The sequence below is a fragment of the Ictidomys tridecemlineatus genome, chromosome X (assembly GCF_052094955.1).
Source record: "Ictidomys tridecemlineatus isolate mIctTri1 chromosome X, mIctTri1.hap1, whole genome shotgun sequence".
Classification (NCBI taxonomy): domain Eukaryota; kingdom Metazoa; phylum Chordata; class Mammalia; order Rodentia; family Sciuridae; genus Ictidomys; species Ictidomys tridecemlineatus.
Window position 1 is genome coordinate 92,975,754 of NC_135493.1, and position 18,880 is coordinate 92,994,633.

At 36.7% G+C, this 18,880-nt stretch overlaps 2 protein-coding genes across 22 annotated transcripts in view; one reads left to right on the forward strand and one right to left on the reverse strand.

The window, feature by feature from the left end:
- The window catches only part of Cask (calcium/calmodulin dependent serine protein kinase), a 349,377-nt gene that overhangs the window by 200,683 nt on the left and 129,814 nt on the right, over window positions 1-18,880 (forward strand). The window lies entirely within an intron of this gene.
- Window positions 3,262-11,177, reverse strand: Gpr34 (G protein-coupled receptor 34). 3 transcript variants are annotated; one of them, XM_005323978.5, is made up of 3 exons: window positions 10,877-11,176; window positions 10,183-10,253; window positions 3,262-5,002 (listed from the first exon to the last, which is right to left on the reverse strand). In XM_005323978.5, exon 3 carries the CDS (start codon window positions 4,902-4,904, stop codon window positions 3,780-3,782), a length of 1,125 nt encoding a protein of 374 aa, XP_005324035.1. In that variant the 5' UTR covers window positions 4,905-5,002; window positions 10,183-10,253; window positions 10,877-11,176; the 3' UTR covers window positions 3,262-3,779. The 3 variants fall into 3 exon arrangements, with proteins under 3 accessions (XP_005324035.1, XP_040131551.1, XP_077891061.1); XM_040275617.2 differs by lacking the exon at window positions 10,183-10,253 and having other exon boundaries at window positions 10,877-11,177; XM_078034935.1 differs by lacking the exons at window positions 10,183-10,253; window positions 10,877-11,176 and adding an exon at window positions 7,904-7,973.

Genomic DNA, 18,880 nt, shown 5'->3' on the forward strand with positions numbered 1-18,880 from the left:
GCCAGCCTTAGCAACTTAGTGAGGCCCTAAGAAATTTAGCAAGACTCTGTCTCTAGACAAAAAAGGGCTGGGAATTTGGCTCAGGGATTAAACACCCCTGAGTTCAATGCCTGGTACCAAAAGAAAAAAGAAAGAAAGAAACTCTTCTGTACTGGAAGAGAACTGTCTTTTTCTACCAATAGGATGGGGGAAAGTCAACCACCCTCAAACCTGGTTTCACACAGAAGACATTCTAAAACTAACAGCAGTACTCAGCATTGAGGTCTCAGTACTCAACATTGAGGTCTCACTCTGGTAGGCAGGTGGTGCATCTTGCCCTTGTTTGGTTTTGCATAGGTGAGATGTTATTTAGAAACTTGTTTTGAAGGTCTTTTGCAAAGTGAAAGTATGTATATATTTCCAAATTTCCCTTTTTGGTATGTATTTTAGCACTGAACCTTGGGTTGGGGGAGGTAAGAACAGTGTTTCCTGCTTACATACACTAATGTTCAGTAGGAAATAAAAAGATTTTATGCAATAAATAGCCCTATATTTGGTGAGTCAGTAGCATACTTTTCTAAAAACTAATATTTCTATCAGTAAACAACCCATTATAAGGTTACAGACAGATGGACTTTCATCAAAATTTATTTTATTGAAAATAATATTATAGCAAGAATTAACTCAATAAGCTTTATAAATTTTTTTTAAAGAGAGAGTGAGAGAGGAGAGAGAGAGAGAGAATTTTTAATATTTTATTTTTTAGTTCTCGGCGGACACAACATCTTTGTTGGTTTGTGGTGCTGAGGATCGAACCCGGGCCGCACGCATGCCAGGCGAGCGCGCTACCGCTTGAGCCACATCCCCAGCCCATAAAAAAATTTTTTAAGAATGCCAGTGTGGGGGCTGGGGTTGTGGCTAGTGGTAGAGCGCCCGCCTAGCACATGAAAGACCCTGGGTTGGATATTCCGCACCACATAAAAATAAATAAATAGAGGTATTGTGTCCAACTACAACTAAAAAGTAAATATTAAAAAAAAAAAAGAATGCCACTGTCAGGGCTGAGGTTCTGGCTCAGCGGTAGAGCACTTGTCTTGCATGTGTGATGCACTGGGTTCGATTCTCAGCACCACATACAAATAAATAAAATAAAGGTCCATCAACAACTAAAAAGTAGGGCTGGGGATGTGGCTCAAGCGGTAGCCTGGCATGCGTGCGGCCCGGGTTCGATCCTCAGCACCACATACCAATAAAGATGTTGTGTCCGCCGAGAACTAAAAAATAAATATTAAAAATTCTCTCTCTCTCTCTCTCTCTCTCTCTCTCTCCTCTCTCACTCTCTTTAAAAAAATATTTTTTAAAAAAGTATTTTTTAAAAAAAATCATTAAAATAGAATGCCACTGTGTAAGGCTTAGGGATTAGTATAGTCATCTCACTTAATAATGAGATAGCTTCTAGAACTGAATGTATTTATATTTTAATGTTCCTTAGAACTGATAATAATAATTTATAATATAATTTAACCATTCAAATTGTGTGTTTTGAATAGAGACATGTTAAGGATACAAAATGTTTACCAATAATGTAAAATGAATTTTTAATTTCAAGGACATGAGGGAAGATCAAAGTTTCCAAAATCATACAAACAAGTGCTGAATTTCATTTAAATGGCATTTATTAACATTGTCAGGCCAAAGTAATTAAAATAATTTAATTACTTTTTTTCTGGACCACTAATTTTTCTGCAGATTTTAATTTTTATCTGCAAACGTAGCTTGTTTTTAAGTATATATATATTTTTTTGCTATGGCCTATTCTCTCTTCAACAAGTTGTGTACTTTACTGAAATAAGGTTAACTCACACACTGAACAAAAGCCAAATCTCGTTAAAATAAATTCAGCTCTACAAAAAGCCTCCATGTTCTTAAACTCTGATTTCCCAGCCAGTGGCCTAACTTGAGTTTTAAGAAGTAATCTAACAAAAATTTCATATTCTGTGACAGAAACTTACAAATGGACCCTTCGAATTTATCATTAACACACTTTTACATATTGATTCAATGGCACTTTGGCTTGGTGGGTAGCCAAAGACCTTGACAAATGCTGGACAAACTGTCGAGGAGATTTGCCTAATGACACCTCCCCGGGTAGAAACTGTATAATATTCTATGTAGCTATACCCATGTAGATTGACTAGGAAAAAAGCTAAGGAATACTCAGTTTTTGCTGCTTTTTTTTAAACACCCTTTCCTTCCCTTTCTCCATGTCTTCTTCATTCATCTACCCATCTTTTCATCCCTTCATTCATTCAATTATTCAATAAAAATATATTGATTTCCTGTGTGCCAAGTAATATACTAAGCTCTTAAGTTGCTGAGGCTGACCTTAAACTTATGATCCTCCTACCTCAGCCTCCCCAGTAGCTGGGATCACAGGCATTCACTGCCACATATGGATTACTTCTTTTAATACAAATCTCTAGGGTTTCTTTTATTATCTTGAATCTTTAATTTTGTACCTTACGTAAATAATCATGTGATACATACCCTTTTGCAATTTTGTATGGTTTTTTTCTCACTCAACATTATTTTTGAGATTTCTCCATGTTGATACATGTGGATATAGTTCATGGCATTGAGGTTCTGTATGGTTCTCCATGTTGGTAATGAACCACAGTTTGCTTCTTCATACTTTTCTTCATACATACTTGTTTCCAGTTTTTTGTTGTTGTTGTTGTTTGTTTGTTTGTTTTTGTGTATGTGTGGTTCTGGGGATTAAACCCAGGGTCTTTTGCATGTGAGGTAAGCACTCTACCAACTGAGCTATATTCCTAGCCCTCCCGTTTTTTAATATTATAAAGAGTACTTAGTGCACTGAGCATCACTACATGTGCCTTGCATACGAATTTGAGTGATTCTGGAAGACACGTACCTTGTGGTGAACTTGCTGGATGTATGCACTTTGATTTGATCCAACCAAAGTGTGTTTGAGATGGCTGAATCATTTATAAATCTGTTTTAAGTAAGGTGCAGTTTTTTAAATATATATATTTTTAGTTTTAGGTGGACACAATACCTTTATTTTATTTTTTTCTATGTGGTGCTGAGGATTGAACCCAGTGCCTCATACATGGTAGGCAAGCATTCCACTGAGACCCAGCCCCAACCCAAGGTACAGTTTCGAATCCTTTTGCTAGGCTATTAAATTCATCGCTTATCTGTTTAATTTTTACTGTCTGGCATCTGAATTCTTTCCATTTTGTTCTAAGCAGTGATAGATAGTGGGTGATCTCATTTTTATTAGAATTTTATTATCATTTCATCTGTTAATAGAACTTTAGGCAGAATGAATATAGAAGCAAATTATACAAGCTTTTATAATGATACACAAGCATATAATTTCTGACATTTTCAGTCAATCCTAAAATCACTTAACTTATTTGGAAACAAAATTTAAATTAGTATCAAGTGCTTCATTTTAGTAACTACTTTAATGACTTGAGAAACTATGCTATTTGTTTTAGTAATTCCATCGTTAAAGCCATGAGTTTCATATAACTTTATAATCCATTGTTAAGAATGTTAGCTTAACAGTATATTTTGAGAGAATTTTACATACAGTTTATAAACTTCTCTTTGCCTTGAGACATTTTACAAGTAAGCAAGTGAAATATCACAAATGCAAACAGAGATTTGAGAAGGCTTGAGTTTTCTAAATGCAAGGGCTTTGTTTCATACATTTTTAGATTTTCATGGAATTAAGAGGCTGGATAGTTATCAATCTTTCCAGTATGTTCACCTCAAGTACTTTTAGAGCTGTACATTATCTTAGCTGCCACAGATGTCTCATGCAGGGAGTATCCTGGCTTAAATTCTGAAGTGCTTTCACTTCTGCTTGCTTCCCCTTGAAATCGTCTAAAAAGAAGGTGACACATTATTTTGCGAATATTACTGGACATCAGGAAATACATGACTGGATCCAAGCAGCTATTGAAAGACGACAGAACAAGCATGATCTCATTGGTTTTGTGAACGATCTCCTTCCAATTGCAAGATGATACATTGATCTGGGAAGAAATGTAGATGAATCGAAAAGCATGATAGGGGACAAAACAGAGAGTAAAAATGATCAGTACAATAAAGGAATTCCGGGCTGTGGTGGCATATTTACCCGAATTAGGAAATTTGGACCTCTTTTTAGAAATCCTCAATAGATTCTTGCCAATCTTAATATACGAAAGGATTATTAGTAGGAAAATGAGCCAGAACATTATCACAAGAACAAAGTTAAAAATGGCCTCTCCTTTAGCATTGTGCCTATCTCTATAATGGAAACACATTGTGGAATTGTGCCCTCCCTTCTTAAGTGTTAAAACAATCATAGTTAAAAATCCAGCAAGAGCAACTATCCACACTATACAGCAAACATAAATACTCTGTCTGGTTGTTATTGCCCTGCGTTGTTGTAGAGACCGATTAATTTTTATGTAGCGATCCAAACTGATGAATCCAAGCAAAATAATACTAATGTACATATTCATATAAAATAGTGTTCCCACAACCTTGCAAAAAACCACACCTAGTGTCCATTTGTTTTGGTTAATGTGATACATTATTCGGAAAGGGAGGCAGAAGATGAGCAGAAGGTCTGCAATGGCGACATTAAGTAGGTAAATTTGAATGGAATTTCTCTTGCGGTGGATGCCAAGAAACACATAGAGGGCGATTATGTTTCCAACCAATCCCACGACGAAGATCACAGAATAGAATGTTGTTAACACAGTGGATAGTAAGTTTTCATCCATGGAACAGCTTGTAACGTTTGGTGGTCTTGACACATTTTGTGGCACTTGGTCACTGTAATTAGTTATAAAGCTTGTTCCATGGGAGGAGCAAGACCAGCTGCCAACTGAAGTAGTTGTCATTGTTAGGTTGTGACTTCTTCTTGTCTTCTGTGGGGATCAAAAATGGGTGCTAAATGACATGTTCCTTGTGTGTAGTTCCTATGTCTTCAGATTTTTTCCTACAAGAGAATACCAAACATTGAGTCATTCGCTATTTTATTCTTTTTTACTCTGAACATTTTTTATTTGTTCTTTTTAATTATCCATGACAGTATTTTGATATTATACATCAGGTTTAACTTCCCATTCTTGTGGTTCATTTGCTATTTTAATGACAGTGACTTTAACTCAAAGCATAAGTAATAAATTATTTCTTTTCAGATATTGTGAGAAATGTTACTATTTTCCTACCTTTGAACCATTTAGCTTTCTACACAATATATCTACACCATATATCTATAGTATTGTTGTCTCACAAAACAGTCAGCAAACTTAGGATCTCATGGAGCATCCTGCTCGAAACTTCCCTATAGCTTTCTCATTTTTCTCAGAGTTTGTTTCATTTATTATATTAAAATGAAAATAAGAACATCCTTTCTTAGGGAGACTGTTATGGGAATAGGGGTGGAGGTTAAGGGAAATGACAGATCATGTTGATGCTCAAAGATGAGCATCGATTTCCCTAAATGTGGTTACAGCCATGAGTAAACTGGGCCCACTGTAGGCCCTGCCCAGCTTCAGAACTGCTTCCTGCCTTGGCCCTTCCTCTCAGATGTGGCATTCATCATTTTGACACATAGTGCCACATGGTGTGTGATGGTAAACTGTAATGATCTCTCATGCGATGGTAGGAATAGAGGATCCTAAATTTCTACCTTCTCAACCCAAGACCAAGGTAGGAATATTAACATCATAAGCCTAGAGGAACATGCAGTTAACATAACAGACCAAAAAAGCCAGCACCTGTCTCCTTACATAAACTCACGTAACACTGATCAAGAGAACAAAGTAGTCAAACCAAACCAAGTCAGGTGGCAGCAACCATTAGCCCTTTTGAACTGCAAGCACAAAAGAGATAATGTAGATGGGAAACAGAATGCACGGTCCAAGATTTTGAAAGTAACTGACTGAAGTTTAAATATGCCCTGGGTTATATAATTTGAGACTGTTGCTAGAACCTTATGAGACATAGTATGTGATGGCCCATGCCTATAATCTCAGCTACCTGGGAGGCTGAGGCAGGAGGATGCCAAGTTCGAGACCAGCCTGGGAAACTGAGTGAGATCTTGTCTCCAAATAAAACTTTAAAAGGGTTGAGATGTAGCTCAGTGACCAAGCACTTGCTTAACTTTCATGAAGGCCCACGTTCAATCCCTAGTACCACAGAAAGATTAAAAAAAAATAGGTAGCATGTTTGTGGCAGTGGAGAATGTTCTACTTGTTACTGGATGTTTTCTGTCATTTGACTGCTATGAAGAACTCAGTCTGAAACCCTGTTATAAAGTGCTGGAAGACATAAGGAGCAGGTTCAAAAAAGTCTCATCCTATTCCTTTCTCAGGGTTACTGCCCTGTTTCTCCACAGCTGCCTGTATTCAGGGGTAATATAAAGACATTCAGAGCAGGGTTTTCAAACTCAGACCTAACTCACTCTGTGATCAAGAGCGAATAATCTTTTCTTGCATTTGTAAAAATGAAAAATACATATGATGAAGTTCATCCTGGCACATAACAAGTGTTCAATTAAAAGTGAGGTTTGAAGCTGGGGATATATCTCAGTGGTAGAGTGCTTGCCTAGCATGTGGGAGTTCCTGAGTTTCATCCCCAGCCTCACACACACACACACATATGCACACACATACACAGTTAGCTTTAAAAAAAATCTTTTGATTAATCTCATTTTAGTAACTATTTTCCACTTATCTAAATACTGCTTGGAAAATGAAGGCAAGACAGGGACCCTGCCCTCATTCAACTTTTTGCAGGAGTGTGCATTCAAACCCTGAAGACAATAATACAAATTGGATTTTAATCACGATCATTAATTTCTTGATTTGATATTATGCACAAAGAAAAATAGTTGGAAGATTGTAGTCTTTCTTTTGATCAAGAAGAAAACACTTTGGTAGAGGGTTAACATTCGTGTTTAAAATCTTATAAAGCAGGGAGGGAGTTGACGCTAAGGAAGAGGAACTGGCTGGTGAAGAGGAAGTTCCTGTAAGCCCTAGTGGGAGCCTGTCTCCCAAGCTTAGGGCAGTGGAGGGAGAAGAGCAGAAGGAAGGGAGAAAGGAAGGAAGCACGGAAGACTGAGTCGTCTGTCCTGTTTCTTGACTGCAGAAAGATTTCACAAAGTTTGTAGAAATTTATAGGCATGTTCCTTGGGATGTGACAGCCTAAGAAGAGAGGCAGGCTGCCCAAAATGAAACTGATAATGTAATCTGCATTACCAAGAAGAGGAAAAGGGTGTGTGTAGACCAAACTGGATTGTGTGGTCACACAGGGAGCTACTGTCAAGAGGTTCAGTTAGAAACATGTTATCCCCTGGTGAAAGGACAATGACACAGGAAATGATGAGTTTTGAGAGTTCAGGTAGCTGAAATGACTTGAAAACCTCATCTGTAATTAGTTTCTATTTTTTTCCATGCTAGATTTTAAACCCCAATAGGATTAAGAATAAGTCTGTTTTGTTTGCCTCTGTGTACTAAGTGCTTAGCTCAATAAGTATTGTTGAATCAAAGAGAGAATTGATTGTATGTAAAGTTCTGTATGTGCATATTAAAATCAAAAGCACAAGTACTGCCAGGACCTTTCACTGCACTAACAGAAACACAGTTGCATTTGCTGAATCAGTGAGCAATGCCCCTGCAACAAAAATAACTCCATCTTTAGTTGAATTCTAGATATAAACTGTCTTCAATGAAGATTATTACTACTGATCTGGTTCTGTCCCAAGCTGATAGGGTCTCCCCTGAAATGCAGTTTTTGAGCATCCTCAGCAGCACACTTAGGAAAAGCCACTGACCAGATGGGGAGAAGAGGAATTCAAATCATGTCATGGAAACAAATTGAAAGAAGTAGGTACCCTGCCTTGCAGACGGGAGCATTTCACAAGGCCATGGAGAAAAGGCTTTCTTCTTATTACCTGAAAGCAGAGCAGGGATCTGTGATAGAAATAATAGAAACGTATGTTGCCTCCTCGTAAGGAAATGTTTTTTTAGAATGAAAAATGGTCTATCTTGGGAGGCAAGAAGGAACTTACTGCCACCCTTTGGGCACTTTTTTAGAAGGGATTCTTAGTGGTACTCAATCCTGGCTGCATACGAGAATCCCCTTGAGGACTTTTTTAACTTCGATTTATATATGTATATATTGTTATGTGGTGCTGAGGATCGAACCTGGTGCTTCATACATGCTAGACAGTGCTCTACCCGTCAGCCACAACCCCAGCCCCACTTGAGGACCTTTAAAAGATACCGATGCCTGCCTCCTTCCCCAGATATTCTGATGTAATTAGACCAGAATGCGCTTCAGGAACTGGTTTCCTTTAAAAACTACTGTGGGCCCAGACAGGGTGGCACACTCCCGTAATCCCAGCAGCTTGGGAGGGTGAGGCAGGAGGATCTTGAGTTCAAAGCCAGCCTCAGCAACTTAGTGAGACCCTGTCTCCAAAAAAAAAAAAAAAAGGTAAAAATAAGCTTTGTGTGATGGCACATGTCTATAATCCCAATGGCTCAGGAAGCGAGACCCTAAGCCACTCAGTGAGACCCTGTCTCTAAATAAAATACAAAGTAGGGCTGGAGATGTGGCTCAGTGGTCGAGTGCCCCTGAGTTCAATCCTGGTACCAAAAAAAAAAAAAGTAAAAAGGGCTGTGGATGTGGCTCAGTGGTTAAAAAAAAAAAAGGTATTGTTAGGGGAGTCTAATATACAGTCAAAACAGAACCCCTGAGCTAGACAGCCAAACCATCAATGATATTTATTTAACACTGGCTATGTACCAAATCCTGTGTTGAGCACATTTATTTAATTTACATATTCTTTACAACAACTGTGTGAGATAGGATTTACAAAAGAGGTTCTGAAAGATCAACAGATTAGGACCTTAGCCCATAGCCACACAGGTCTTATATGGCCATGCCTAAGTTGACTCAGATCAGACTTTTGAGAACCCATGATCCTTTTTACAAAACCTCACTCCTTATCACCATTTTCTTATTAATGCTGAGTTCTATTAACAATATTTTGATGTGAATCCTTTAACATTATTTCCCCCAAGCAGTTTTAAGAAGAGATTATGCCAGCTAGCTTTGCTCCTTTGAAAAATTATTGATCTTTTTTAGTTGCTATGTCCATTATAGTAAGTAAATAAATGCAGTTTACTGAATCACAAAGTATTCCAGATCATCCCCCAGAACATATCTCCTCAACACTTCTAGGTCCAGTGGCCATAATCAAGAGTTTCTAGAAAGCTGTTAGCACAAACCACATATTCTGAAACCATTTGCCTCAGCTTTACTCTGTGAGGAAAATAAATAAATAACACTTGGATAAGACCATCAGCAAACTTTTCTGGTTTTGCTTAGTCTCAAAGAGAATAAAGGAAAAGCAATACATCCAATTATTAACAAATTAACATATTAGATTCTGTTTTAAACTTAGTGGCTGATTTTTGCCTCCTGCTCTATTGGCTCATTACAGTGTCAATCACTCACTATTCATAAGGCCATTTAGTGATATTTTTGACACTACTTGTTTAATGTGTTAAGAATTGCCAATGAAGACAAGAACCAAACCACTTTATTCACAGAATTTTCCAGTGAACCTTACTTGTGACCCTGGTCATCCTATATTGAAGAGGATGCAATAGTTTGTTTGGTTTTTTTGTTGTTGTTGTTTGGTTTTTTTTTTTTTTTTTTTTTGACAGGAACTCACGGCCTCATGCATGCTGAGCAAGTACCGTACCACTGAGCCACACCCCCAGCCGTTTTTATTTTATTTTGAGATAGGGTCTTGCTAAGTTGGCCAGGTTGGCCTCCAACTGGCGATCCTCCTACCTCAGCTTCCTTAAGTAATTCAGATTACAAGAGTGCATCTTATCACAGTAGTTTTCTAATACTAGATAGTATTTGTTACTTGGTAAATCTTGTTCCTAAGTTTGCAACTCTGTGTTACTGCTTGTACCTTCCCACCACCACCACCACCCTACTTCTACCTCTGGCTGTTGTTTTCAGTTGGATCTGGTAAGAGCTGCTGTCCCTAGAGAACCCAACAGATTCCATTGTGACTCCAGATAAGCAGAAGCTTTTTAAATGCACTTTGGGCATGTTTATATAAACATCACATTACTATGCTGAAATACATACCTGTTTGATTGCGATGGCTGCGTTGATAATGACTTGAATCTATTCAGGCCATGCTTCAAAAATTGCATTAACTGATATATACAGAAGGAAATATCAAGAGCACATTACTTTGGAAATAATACTATTAGGAGTCTATTAAGTTTGAACTATCAAAAGAAATTTGTTGATTTTCATTATTTGAATTAACTACAGAGTATTTCTCTTTCTTTTTTCTCTAATATTCACCTTATTTACTTCTAAAACACCAAATTTAAACTTATTGGCCTGGTAATTACCATAAAGTAGTAATAACATAATAAAGAATACTATAATTTCAAGCAAGAAGGTGCCATAACTTAGTAAAGTCAAGAAGTCATAGATAATTTCTACTATGTTACAAATAAAACTTATAGCATGAGAAAATAGCTTGATTCAAGTAGATCTGCAGCTCTTTGTGGTACTCTACAAAGACAATATAAGCAGTGCGACTATCTCAATAATAGGTGTCCTAAAGAAGGAGTAACACCATCTCATTTGAAATCAAGGCAGAGGTGTCCTTCAAACTGTTTACTCAGTACCTCTAAAAGCAACAGAATTGCTGGTACCAAAGTAGCCTTATCAGTATGAATCAGGTTTCACTTTGAATGCTCAGATAATCGAATTTTAACTAAAATGAAAGCTCATTTATATAGTTCAAAAATCCATGAATACTCACAGTGCAGTCTTTCCTGAAGTCAAAAGAGCTAAACCCCAAGCTTCCCTAGACTGCTTGTGTCAGCTGGGTTCCTCCATCCGGCGGTGGTGTAATTGGTTGGGGTTGTCTTCTTTTTTCTATTCGCCTGTGGTGGTAGGGTTTCTTTTTCCCCTTTTCTTTCTTTTTTCAATGTGACAACCCTTAGACTCCTTTTGAAGATACTGAAAGGTCCCACCACCCTGAAACAACTTCAAGTTCAGTCTACATTTAACTCTAGGAAATGATCTCTTCTTCACGAAGACCTTCTGACTTGAAAATTGGAGAAAGTTTCCCTCGCTCCTAGAATAAAATGAAAGTTCTATAAAGTATAAGAATATCTAAGCATTTTCTGAATTTCCTAAGAAATGATACATAATATGCTATCATCATGGACTTTTAAAGCACCAGTGTTGAATTTCTGTTTCTTTCTGGATTCATTTTAGAAATCAGTATTCATATAGAATAGCGTTCCTATACTGAATTTTACTAATATTACTATTACATTTTTTTCATTAATTTTTCTTTTCTTTAATCTGTATATTATTTTAGTATATTTTCATGTATTCCTTTAAGACCTCGGATTTATTTTCTAAAACAATCTTATGATATTAGGACTAGATGAGATTTGGGATGCTAGTCTTTCCTTTCTAGCATACCAATAAACTCACCCAAGTAAATTAAAACTTTTTTTATGTTTTAAAAGAAAATAATGATGGGATTCTGCAGTTTTTGTTTTGGTTCTAGTCCAGCATTTAACCACTATCTGTTCATCTGTGTAACTGCTGGCCCTGCAGTTCAGTGTCATTTCCCTTTTTTTTTTTTTTTTTTTTTTGTCATTTGGAATGAGGAGTTAACTTTTATCCTCATAATTGTTATCCTGCAGTTTGGTTTAACTAAATCATATTTAATGCATTGAGCTTTAGCTAACATTGTAATTATTTCTGGGTACGCTCTTCTGAACATCATATTCTCCAGAGCTTTTAGTTGGTTATAAATATAATACATGGAACAATGTTTTTAAATTGCTAGAATGAAAATATTTTGTAGCTCCTACTTCCTCTTTGAACCACTGAGAAGGAAGATGAATACTGTATAGGTCTGGCAGTACTTTTTTCTTATGTTGGTAAAGTACACACAACATTGAATTTACCATCTTAATCATTTTTAAGTGGGTAGTTTGGGAATTTTAAGTATATTGATATTATTGTGAGACAAATCACTAGAAATTGTTCATCTTGCAAACCTGAAACTCTATAGCCAGTAAACATTGATTTCCCCTCTTCCCTCCCCCACCCTTTTGGTAGCCATGATTCTACTTTATATTTCTATGATTTTGACTGTTCCAGATACTTCACAGGAGTGGAATAATATAGTATTTGACCTTTTGTGATGAGTTTATTTCACTTAGCATAGGTTCATCCAGGTTATACCATGGGACAGAATTTCCTTAATTAGACTTTATAATATTCCACTGTATGGATATATCTCATTTCCCTTATCCATTCATCTGTCAGTGGACATGTGGCTGCTTCTACCTCTTGGCAATTGTAAAAAAGAAAGGCTGTAATGAACATGGGTGTGCAAATATCTCTTCAAGATCCTGGCAAGATTTTTCAATGGCAAAAATAGGTATTTACTTATTAGAATTCTGTCTCTAAAATCTAGCATAAATATTTTTTCTATATTGTCCTATTTTTATCATACCTAAGGCATCCCTTTTCAAAATACTAATTGCTTTTTAAATCTTTAGTTTTCTCATATTTTCTCAACATCGATCAGCAAAGCTAACATGCTATTTGAGTATAAATCTTTTTCTAGTTCTTTATATGACCTTTCTGCTGTTCATTCTGAACTTTGTACTTTGTGTTTTTAGCTTATGCCTGTATATCCTCTTCTCCATCCTTCCTGGCTCTCTTTTGTTGGTATTGTAAGCTTTTTATTCATGTGAAGTGACTTCAGTTACTAATGTCCCCATCCTCTCTTTATCTAAATCCCAACCCTGGTGAAATTCAGCTTGCCACCTCCTCCAGGCCTGAAAATTATCAGCTAAAATGAACACTTTTGGGTAGAAACACATAATCATGCTGGTTGGTCTCCCTCCAAATTCATGACCACAAACTTTAAGTGGGCTCCTGTGCTCCCAGCAATCCTGGTGATTTTCTTGGTCCAGTGGTTCTAAAAGTATGGCTCCCAGACCAGTAGCTAGTCTGGAAGCATCAAGAGCTTGTTGGACCTACGTGTCCTTCAACAGATGAGTGGATAAGGAAAATGTGGTATATATACACAATGGAATATTACTCAGCCATAAAGAAGAATGAAATTATGGCATTTGCCAATAAATGGGTAAAGCTAGAGACTATCATGCTAAGTGAATTAAGCTAATCCCAAAAAGCCAAAGGCCAAGTGTTCTCTATGATATTCGATGCTAATTTACAATAAGGGGGAGGGAAGAATAGAAGTTAATTGGATTAGACAAAGGGAATGAAGGGAAGGGAGGGGGATGGGCATGGGAAAGACAGCCAAATGAATTGGACAAAACTTTCCTATGTTCATATATGAATACACGACCAGTGAAACTCCACATTATGCACAACCACAAGAATGAGAAGTTATACTCCATGTACGTATGATAAGTCAAAGTACACTCTATTGCCATGTATATCTAAAAAGAACAAATTTTTTAAAAAAGACCTTATTGGAAATGCATACTCTTGACCTCATCCCAGACCCATGAAGCCAGAAATTCTAGGAATGAGGCCCAGCAATCTGTGATTTAGATGCTAAAGTTTCAGAGCCACTGTCTTAGTCAATTTCAATTCATTTTCTATTCTTCAAAAATCCTTTTTCACACCTTCACTCTTTTCAGACTGCAGGCAACCCTCTCTCCTTCCCTATACCAACCAGACTGCTTCTTATTTCACTTAGAAAATAGAAGCATTCAGAAGAGAATTTCCCTTTTATCTCTAGGATATATTCATGAAATTATTTAAGTATTCTATGTATTTTCTTACTTAAAAATATTCCTTATTTGGACACCCTGTCATTGAAGGATAAGCCAAAAGTTAATAAGGAACCATAGACATGTTTTATAGAATTAAAACACCAAATTAAGCCCAAATCTGATTAAAACAAATGAACCTCACTACATCACAAAGTGAAAGCATAACCACAAGGAGAATTCTTTTAAGTGGCTTTAAAATAGGATGGGGTTTTTCATACATAATTTTAGATTTACAAAAAAGTTACAAGAACAGTAGGAAGAATTCTAGATATCTTCCACTAAGATGTTAACCCCATGTTAACATTTTTCTGCATTTTTTATCTTTCTCAATCTCTCATTCTTTACTCACCTATCTGTATTTCCTGGAAAAAAATTCTTTTATATGGCTAATGTATAATAATCAAAATTAGGGAATTTACATTGAAAGACTACTATTATGTAATCTACAGAACTTGTTCCAACTTCATCAATTGCCCTAATAATGTCCTTTGTAGCAAAATAAAAATAAGATCACATACTGCATTTAGCTATTGTATTTCTTTACTTTCACTTAACACCTTTTCCTCCCCGCCCCATTCTGGGGATTGAACTCAGGGGTGCTTTACCATTGAGCCACATCCCCAGCCCCTTTTTATTTTTTATTTAGAGACAGGGTCTCACTAAGTTGCTTAGGGCCTCACTAAATTGCTGAGGCTGGCCTCAAATCTACAAACCTCCTGCCTCAGCCTCCTGAGCTGCTGAGATTACAAGTGGTGCCAAGCCACTTAATGTCTTTAATCCAGAATTACATTTGAAGCATATTACCCAGTTACTTTCTAGAATGCCTCTCAGTTTGGGTAGGTGCAGTTTCCTCATGATGAAATCTGGTTTGGCAGGAACATTACAGCAATGTCACTTGGCTTTTCTCAGCAAAACCTGTCAATAAGTTTACACTATCCACCAGTCCCAGTACTAGCAGGACTAACTATGCTAGTTTCTGCAAGATTTCTCCCCTGTAAAATTACTATTTTCTCCTCTGCAATTAATAAGTATCATGGGAAATTCTCTGGAATTATGTAAATATCCTCATTTGTCAAACTTTCACCCACTACTCAGCATCTTTTATGATTCTTGCCTGAATCAGAATGATGAAAACTGCCAAATGATGATTTTCTAATTCCAGCATTTCTTCCACATTTAATTGGTTTTCTACTTAAAGAAAAGCTTTTCCTTCTCCCTCATGCATTTATTTCCTTACATATTTATATCATCATAGACTCATGGATTTCTTTCTTTACTCAGTAGTAAGACACTATTTTGACTGGGCTTATCTCATAGTATATATCTTAAGAATCAAAAGAACCACAAAGAAATCGTAAACAGAATATAGTGGTTTGTTATTGGTGATATAGATACTGTTATTTTATTTTATTTCAGAGAGGGTACCAGGAATTGAACTCAGGGGCACTTGACCACTGAGCCACATCCCCAGCCCTATTTTGCTTTTTTTTAGAGGCAGGAATTCACTGAGCTTCTTAGCACCTCGCTTTTGCTGAGGCTGGCCTCCAACTTGTGATCTCCTGCCTCAGCCTCCTGAGCCACTGGGATCACAGGTGTGCACACCTCACCCGGCTCAGATATTGTTATTTTAAAACTTGATACACACACTGAAGGACAAAGCAAATGAGTAACTATGTTAATATCATTAGGTACCAGGATAACTTGCCAAGTCAAAGAAGTAAAAACTCTGTAATTGAGTAGGAATAACATCAATATAAATTTGTAATTTATTTTGCTCCTTCTTAAAAAATACATAATTTGTAGTCCACTGAAAGCTCAAAGCAATTATAACTCAGTAGTAATAATACGTCTAGTACCCACATTATGGTTTAAAAAACCTTTTCCCACTAAAAAGAAATGGGACTGCTTAGAGAAATGGGTGATTCTGGGGCAAGAAATGAACAGGATGATGCCTGGGACATCATTTTTGTCCTGAAAGCAAATAAGTTAACAAACTCCTAGAATCTTAAGAAAGGAAATAGGAGCAAACTGACTTAAAGGGGTTCCCACTGCCTAAACACAGGATAGTTTAAACATCAAAATGAAAAAAGGGCAACAACTGATTAAAATATATCAAATATAGCAAACACTAAGTTCATAATAATACCAAATAACATCTTCACTGGTCACCTTTGAAGGTTGCCTAGAAAACAACTTGCCGGGGCTGGGGTTGTGGCTCAGCAGTAGAGCGCTCACCTAGCAAGTGCAAGGCCCTGGGTTCGATCCTCAGCACCACATAAAAATAAAATAAAGATATTGTGTACAACTATAACTAAAAAATAAATATTAAAATAAAGAAAACAACTTGCTATTCTGGAAATACTTCATAGCACCTTTATTCATAATATCAGAATCAAAACAATACAAGAAATGGCCCAAATGCCCATCCACAGGAGAATGTACAAACTGGTATTTTCATACTTAGCATTTAAAAAATGAATTACTAATCACAATGGAATGGATGAATCTCAGAAACATACTGATGGAAATAAAGTCTTACATAAAAGAGTGCATATCATGATTTCCTTTATATGAAGTTATAAAATAGGCAGAACAAATCTATGGTGAAAGAATATCAAATTAGTGGTTTGCACTGTGTGGGGGGGTGACAGCAGAAATCAAATAGGAAGGGAATAAGGAAGATTTCTAGGATAATGATAATAACTCAATAAGCATTTGGATTACACAAACGTATGCCATTCTTCAAAACTCTACTAAGGATGGTGCATTTTGTGGTATGTAAATTCTACCTTAAGCAATTTTTTTTTGTTGTAGATGGACATAATACCTTTATTTTATTTATTTATTTTTATATGGTGCTGAGAATTGAACCCAGTGCCTCACCCATGCTAGGTGAGTGCTGTACCACTGAACCACAACCCCAGTCCATACCTTAAGCAATTTTAACACATATTACATCCAACAACATGTATGGCTGAGGTGTAATAAAAATTAAGATGGAATTTTTTTGGGGGGGGTCCAGGGATTGAACCCAGGGTCACTCAACCACTAAGACATATCCCAGCCCTTTTGTATATTTTTTTTAGAAACAGGATCTCACTGAGTTGCTTAGGGCCTCGCTAAATTTCTGAGGCTGGCTTTGAACTCTTGATCCTCCTGCCTCAGCCTCTAGAGCCACTGGGATTACAGGTGTACTCTACCATGCCCAACAGTAGATGAATTGATGATAGGTTAGACATACATAGATAGTTGATAAAAGCAAATATAAAAAATGTCAATTGGAGAATCTAGGTGGTGAGTAAGTGGCTATTTACTATAACATTCTTTTAATTTTCTTTATCTTTAATAATTCTTACAAAAAATAGTGAGGAAAACCTCCATTTTGGAACCCCAGGTTACAGATCTAGGCATCAATGGCTGCCAACATTATTGAGTGAAAAATTGATGGAGCATGAAACCATGATGGATTGGGCAGACAATAACCTGATTCTACCACTGAATCCTATCACTAAAAAGTAGAGCATCAAACATTATATCCTCCCTGAGGCAATGCAATAGTTGCCCCACATGTGAAGTATCAGGGCGTAAAACTAAAATTGAATCTGAATATAATGAAAATTCTAGATCTAGCTACTAATAGACAGGAAATGCAAGAGGGCAAGGAACATATTAAATGACACCACATGGGTGCCATTAACCAAATACAGATTGTGGGGGATTCCATGGTGGAAATCACCTAGTATCTTAAGTCAATGGCATGAACACTTAAACAATAGACACAAATAGGAGGATCTCTAATACAGACATCTAAGGACCTTGGATCCCATTTTGAACCAACTCACAATAAAAAAAAAAAACGTTTTTGAGATAGTTAAGAGAAATGCAATGTGGGGTATTAGATTATATTTTTAAAATGCTGCTTATTTTATTCAGTGCAATAATGATACTATGGTGATTTTTAAGTTCTCTGTTAAAATGCTGAATTATAAGATGAAATGAGGTGATTTGTTTTTTAAGTACTTGTGCAAAATAAATAAATAAATGGTTAGGGGATAGGCCATTCAAGAATGGCAGTAATTGTCAAAGCTAGGTGATGACACATGGAGTTTTATTAATCTATTTTCCTCCACTTGTAAATGTTAAAAAAAAATTTAAAAAGAAAAGAAAGAAACTTCTGAAGCTTCACACTCTTCTAGTTACATCCCATTTCTCCATTCCTAATACAGCAAAACTTTTGAAAAGTGTCTATACTTAGTCTCCTATACTTAGTCTATACATTCTCTCCTGAACCTGGTTCAATGGAGATATTTGTCTCCATCATGCCACTAATGCCACTCTTATCGGGATCACCAGTGACTTCCAAGTTGCCAAATCTAATCATCTATTCTCAGTTCTCAACTTAAATGGCCTTAGTGACATGGATCACTATTAATCATTCCTTCTCAAAAGAGCTTCTTCATTTAGCTTCAGGACACCAAATTCTGATTTTCCTCCTGCTTCAGTCTCTGGTCGTTTTCTTAGCAATGTCTTGCTAGAACATTCTTATTTTCTTGCTCTCAAATATAAGTACACACCAGGGCTCAGTTCCCCAACCTCTTCCCTATCAGTTGTCATTTCCTTAGACTTAATTTATTATCGTTGTCTAGGCTATAAATAACCCTGAACATGCTGGGGATTCCCAAATTTTCATTGCTAACCCCAGCCTCCCCTCCACCCCCCATCTCATATGATCCCATGCTCAATATGTATTGAGCATGTTCTTCATTCCCCTTGCACACTCCTCCCTCAGTATTACCCATTTCAACAAATGATATCTTCATTTTCACTCCGTTGCTTAGAACAAAAACCCACCTGTCACACTCGACTTCTCTCTTTCTCTCACACCCACATCCAGCAGCAATTCCTGTCGGCTTTACCTTCTAAACATAAACTGTATTTGACCACTTATCACCTCTACTTCTGTCACTTGAGTCCACATCACCATC

What these genes read in the sequence shown, in the direction of transcription:
- Gpr34 (XM_040275617.2), bottom strand. Translation starts at nt 4,904, where the DNA reads ATGACAACTACTTCAGTTGGCAGCTGGTCTTGCTCCTCCCATGGAACA.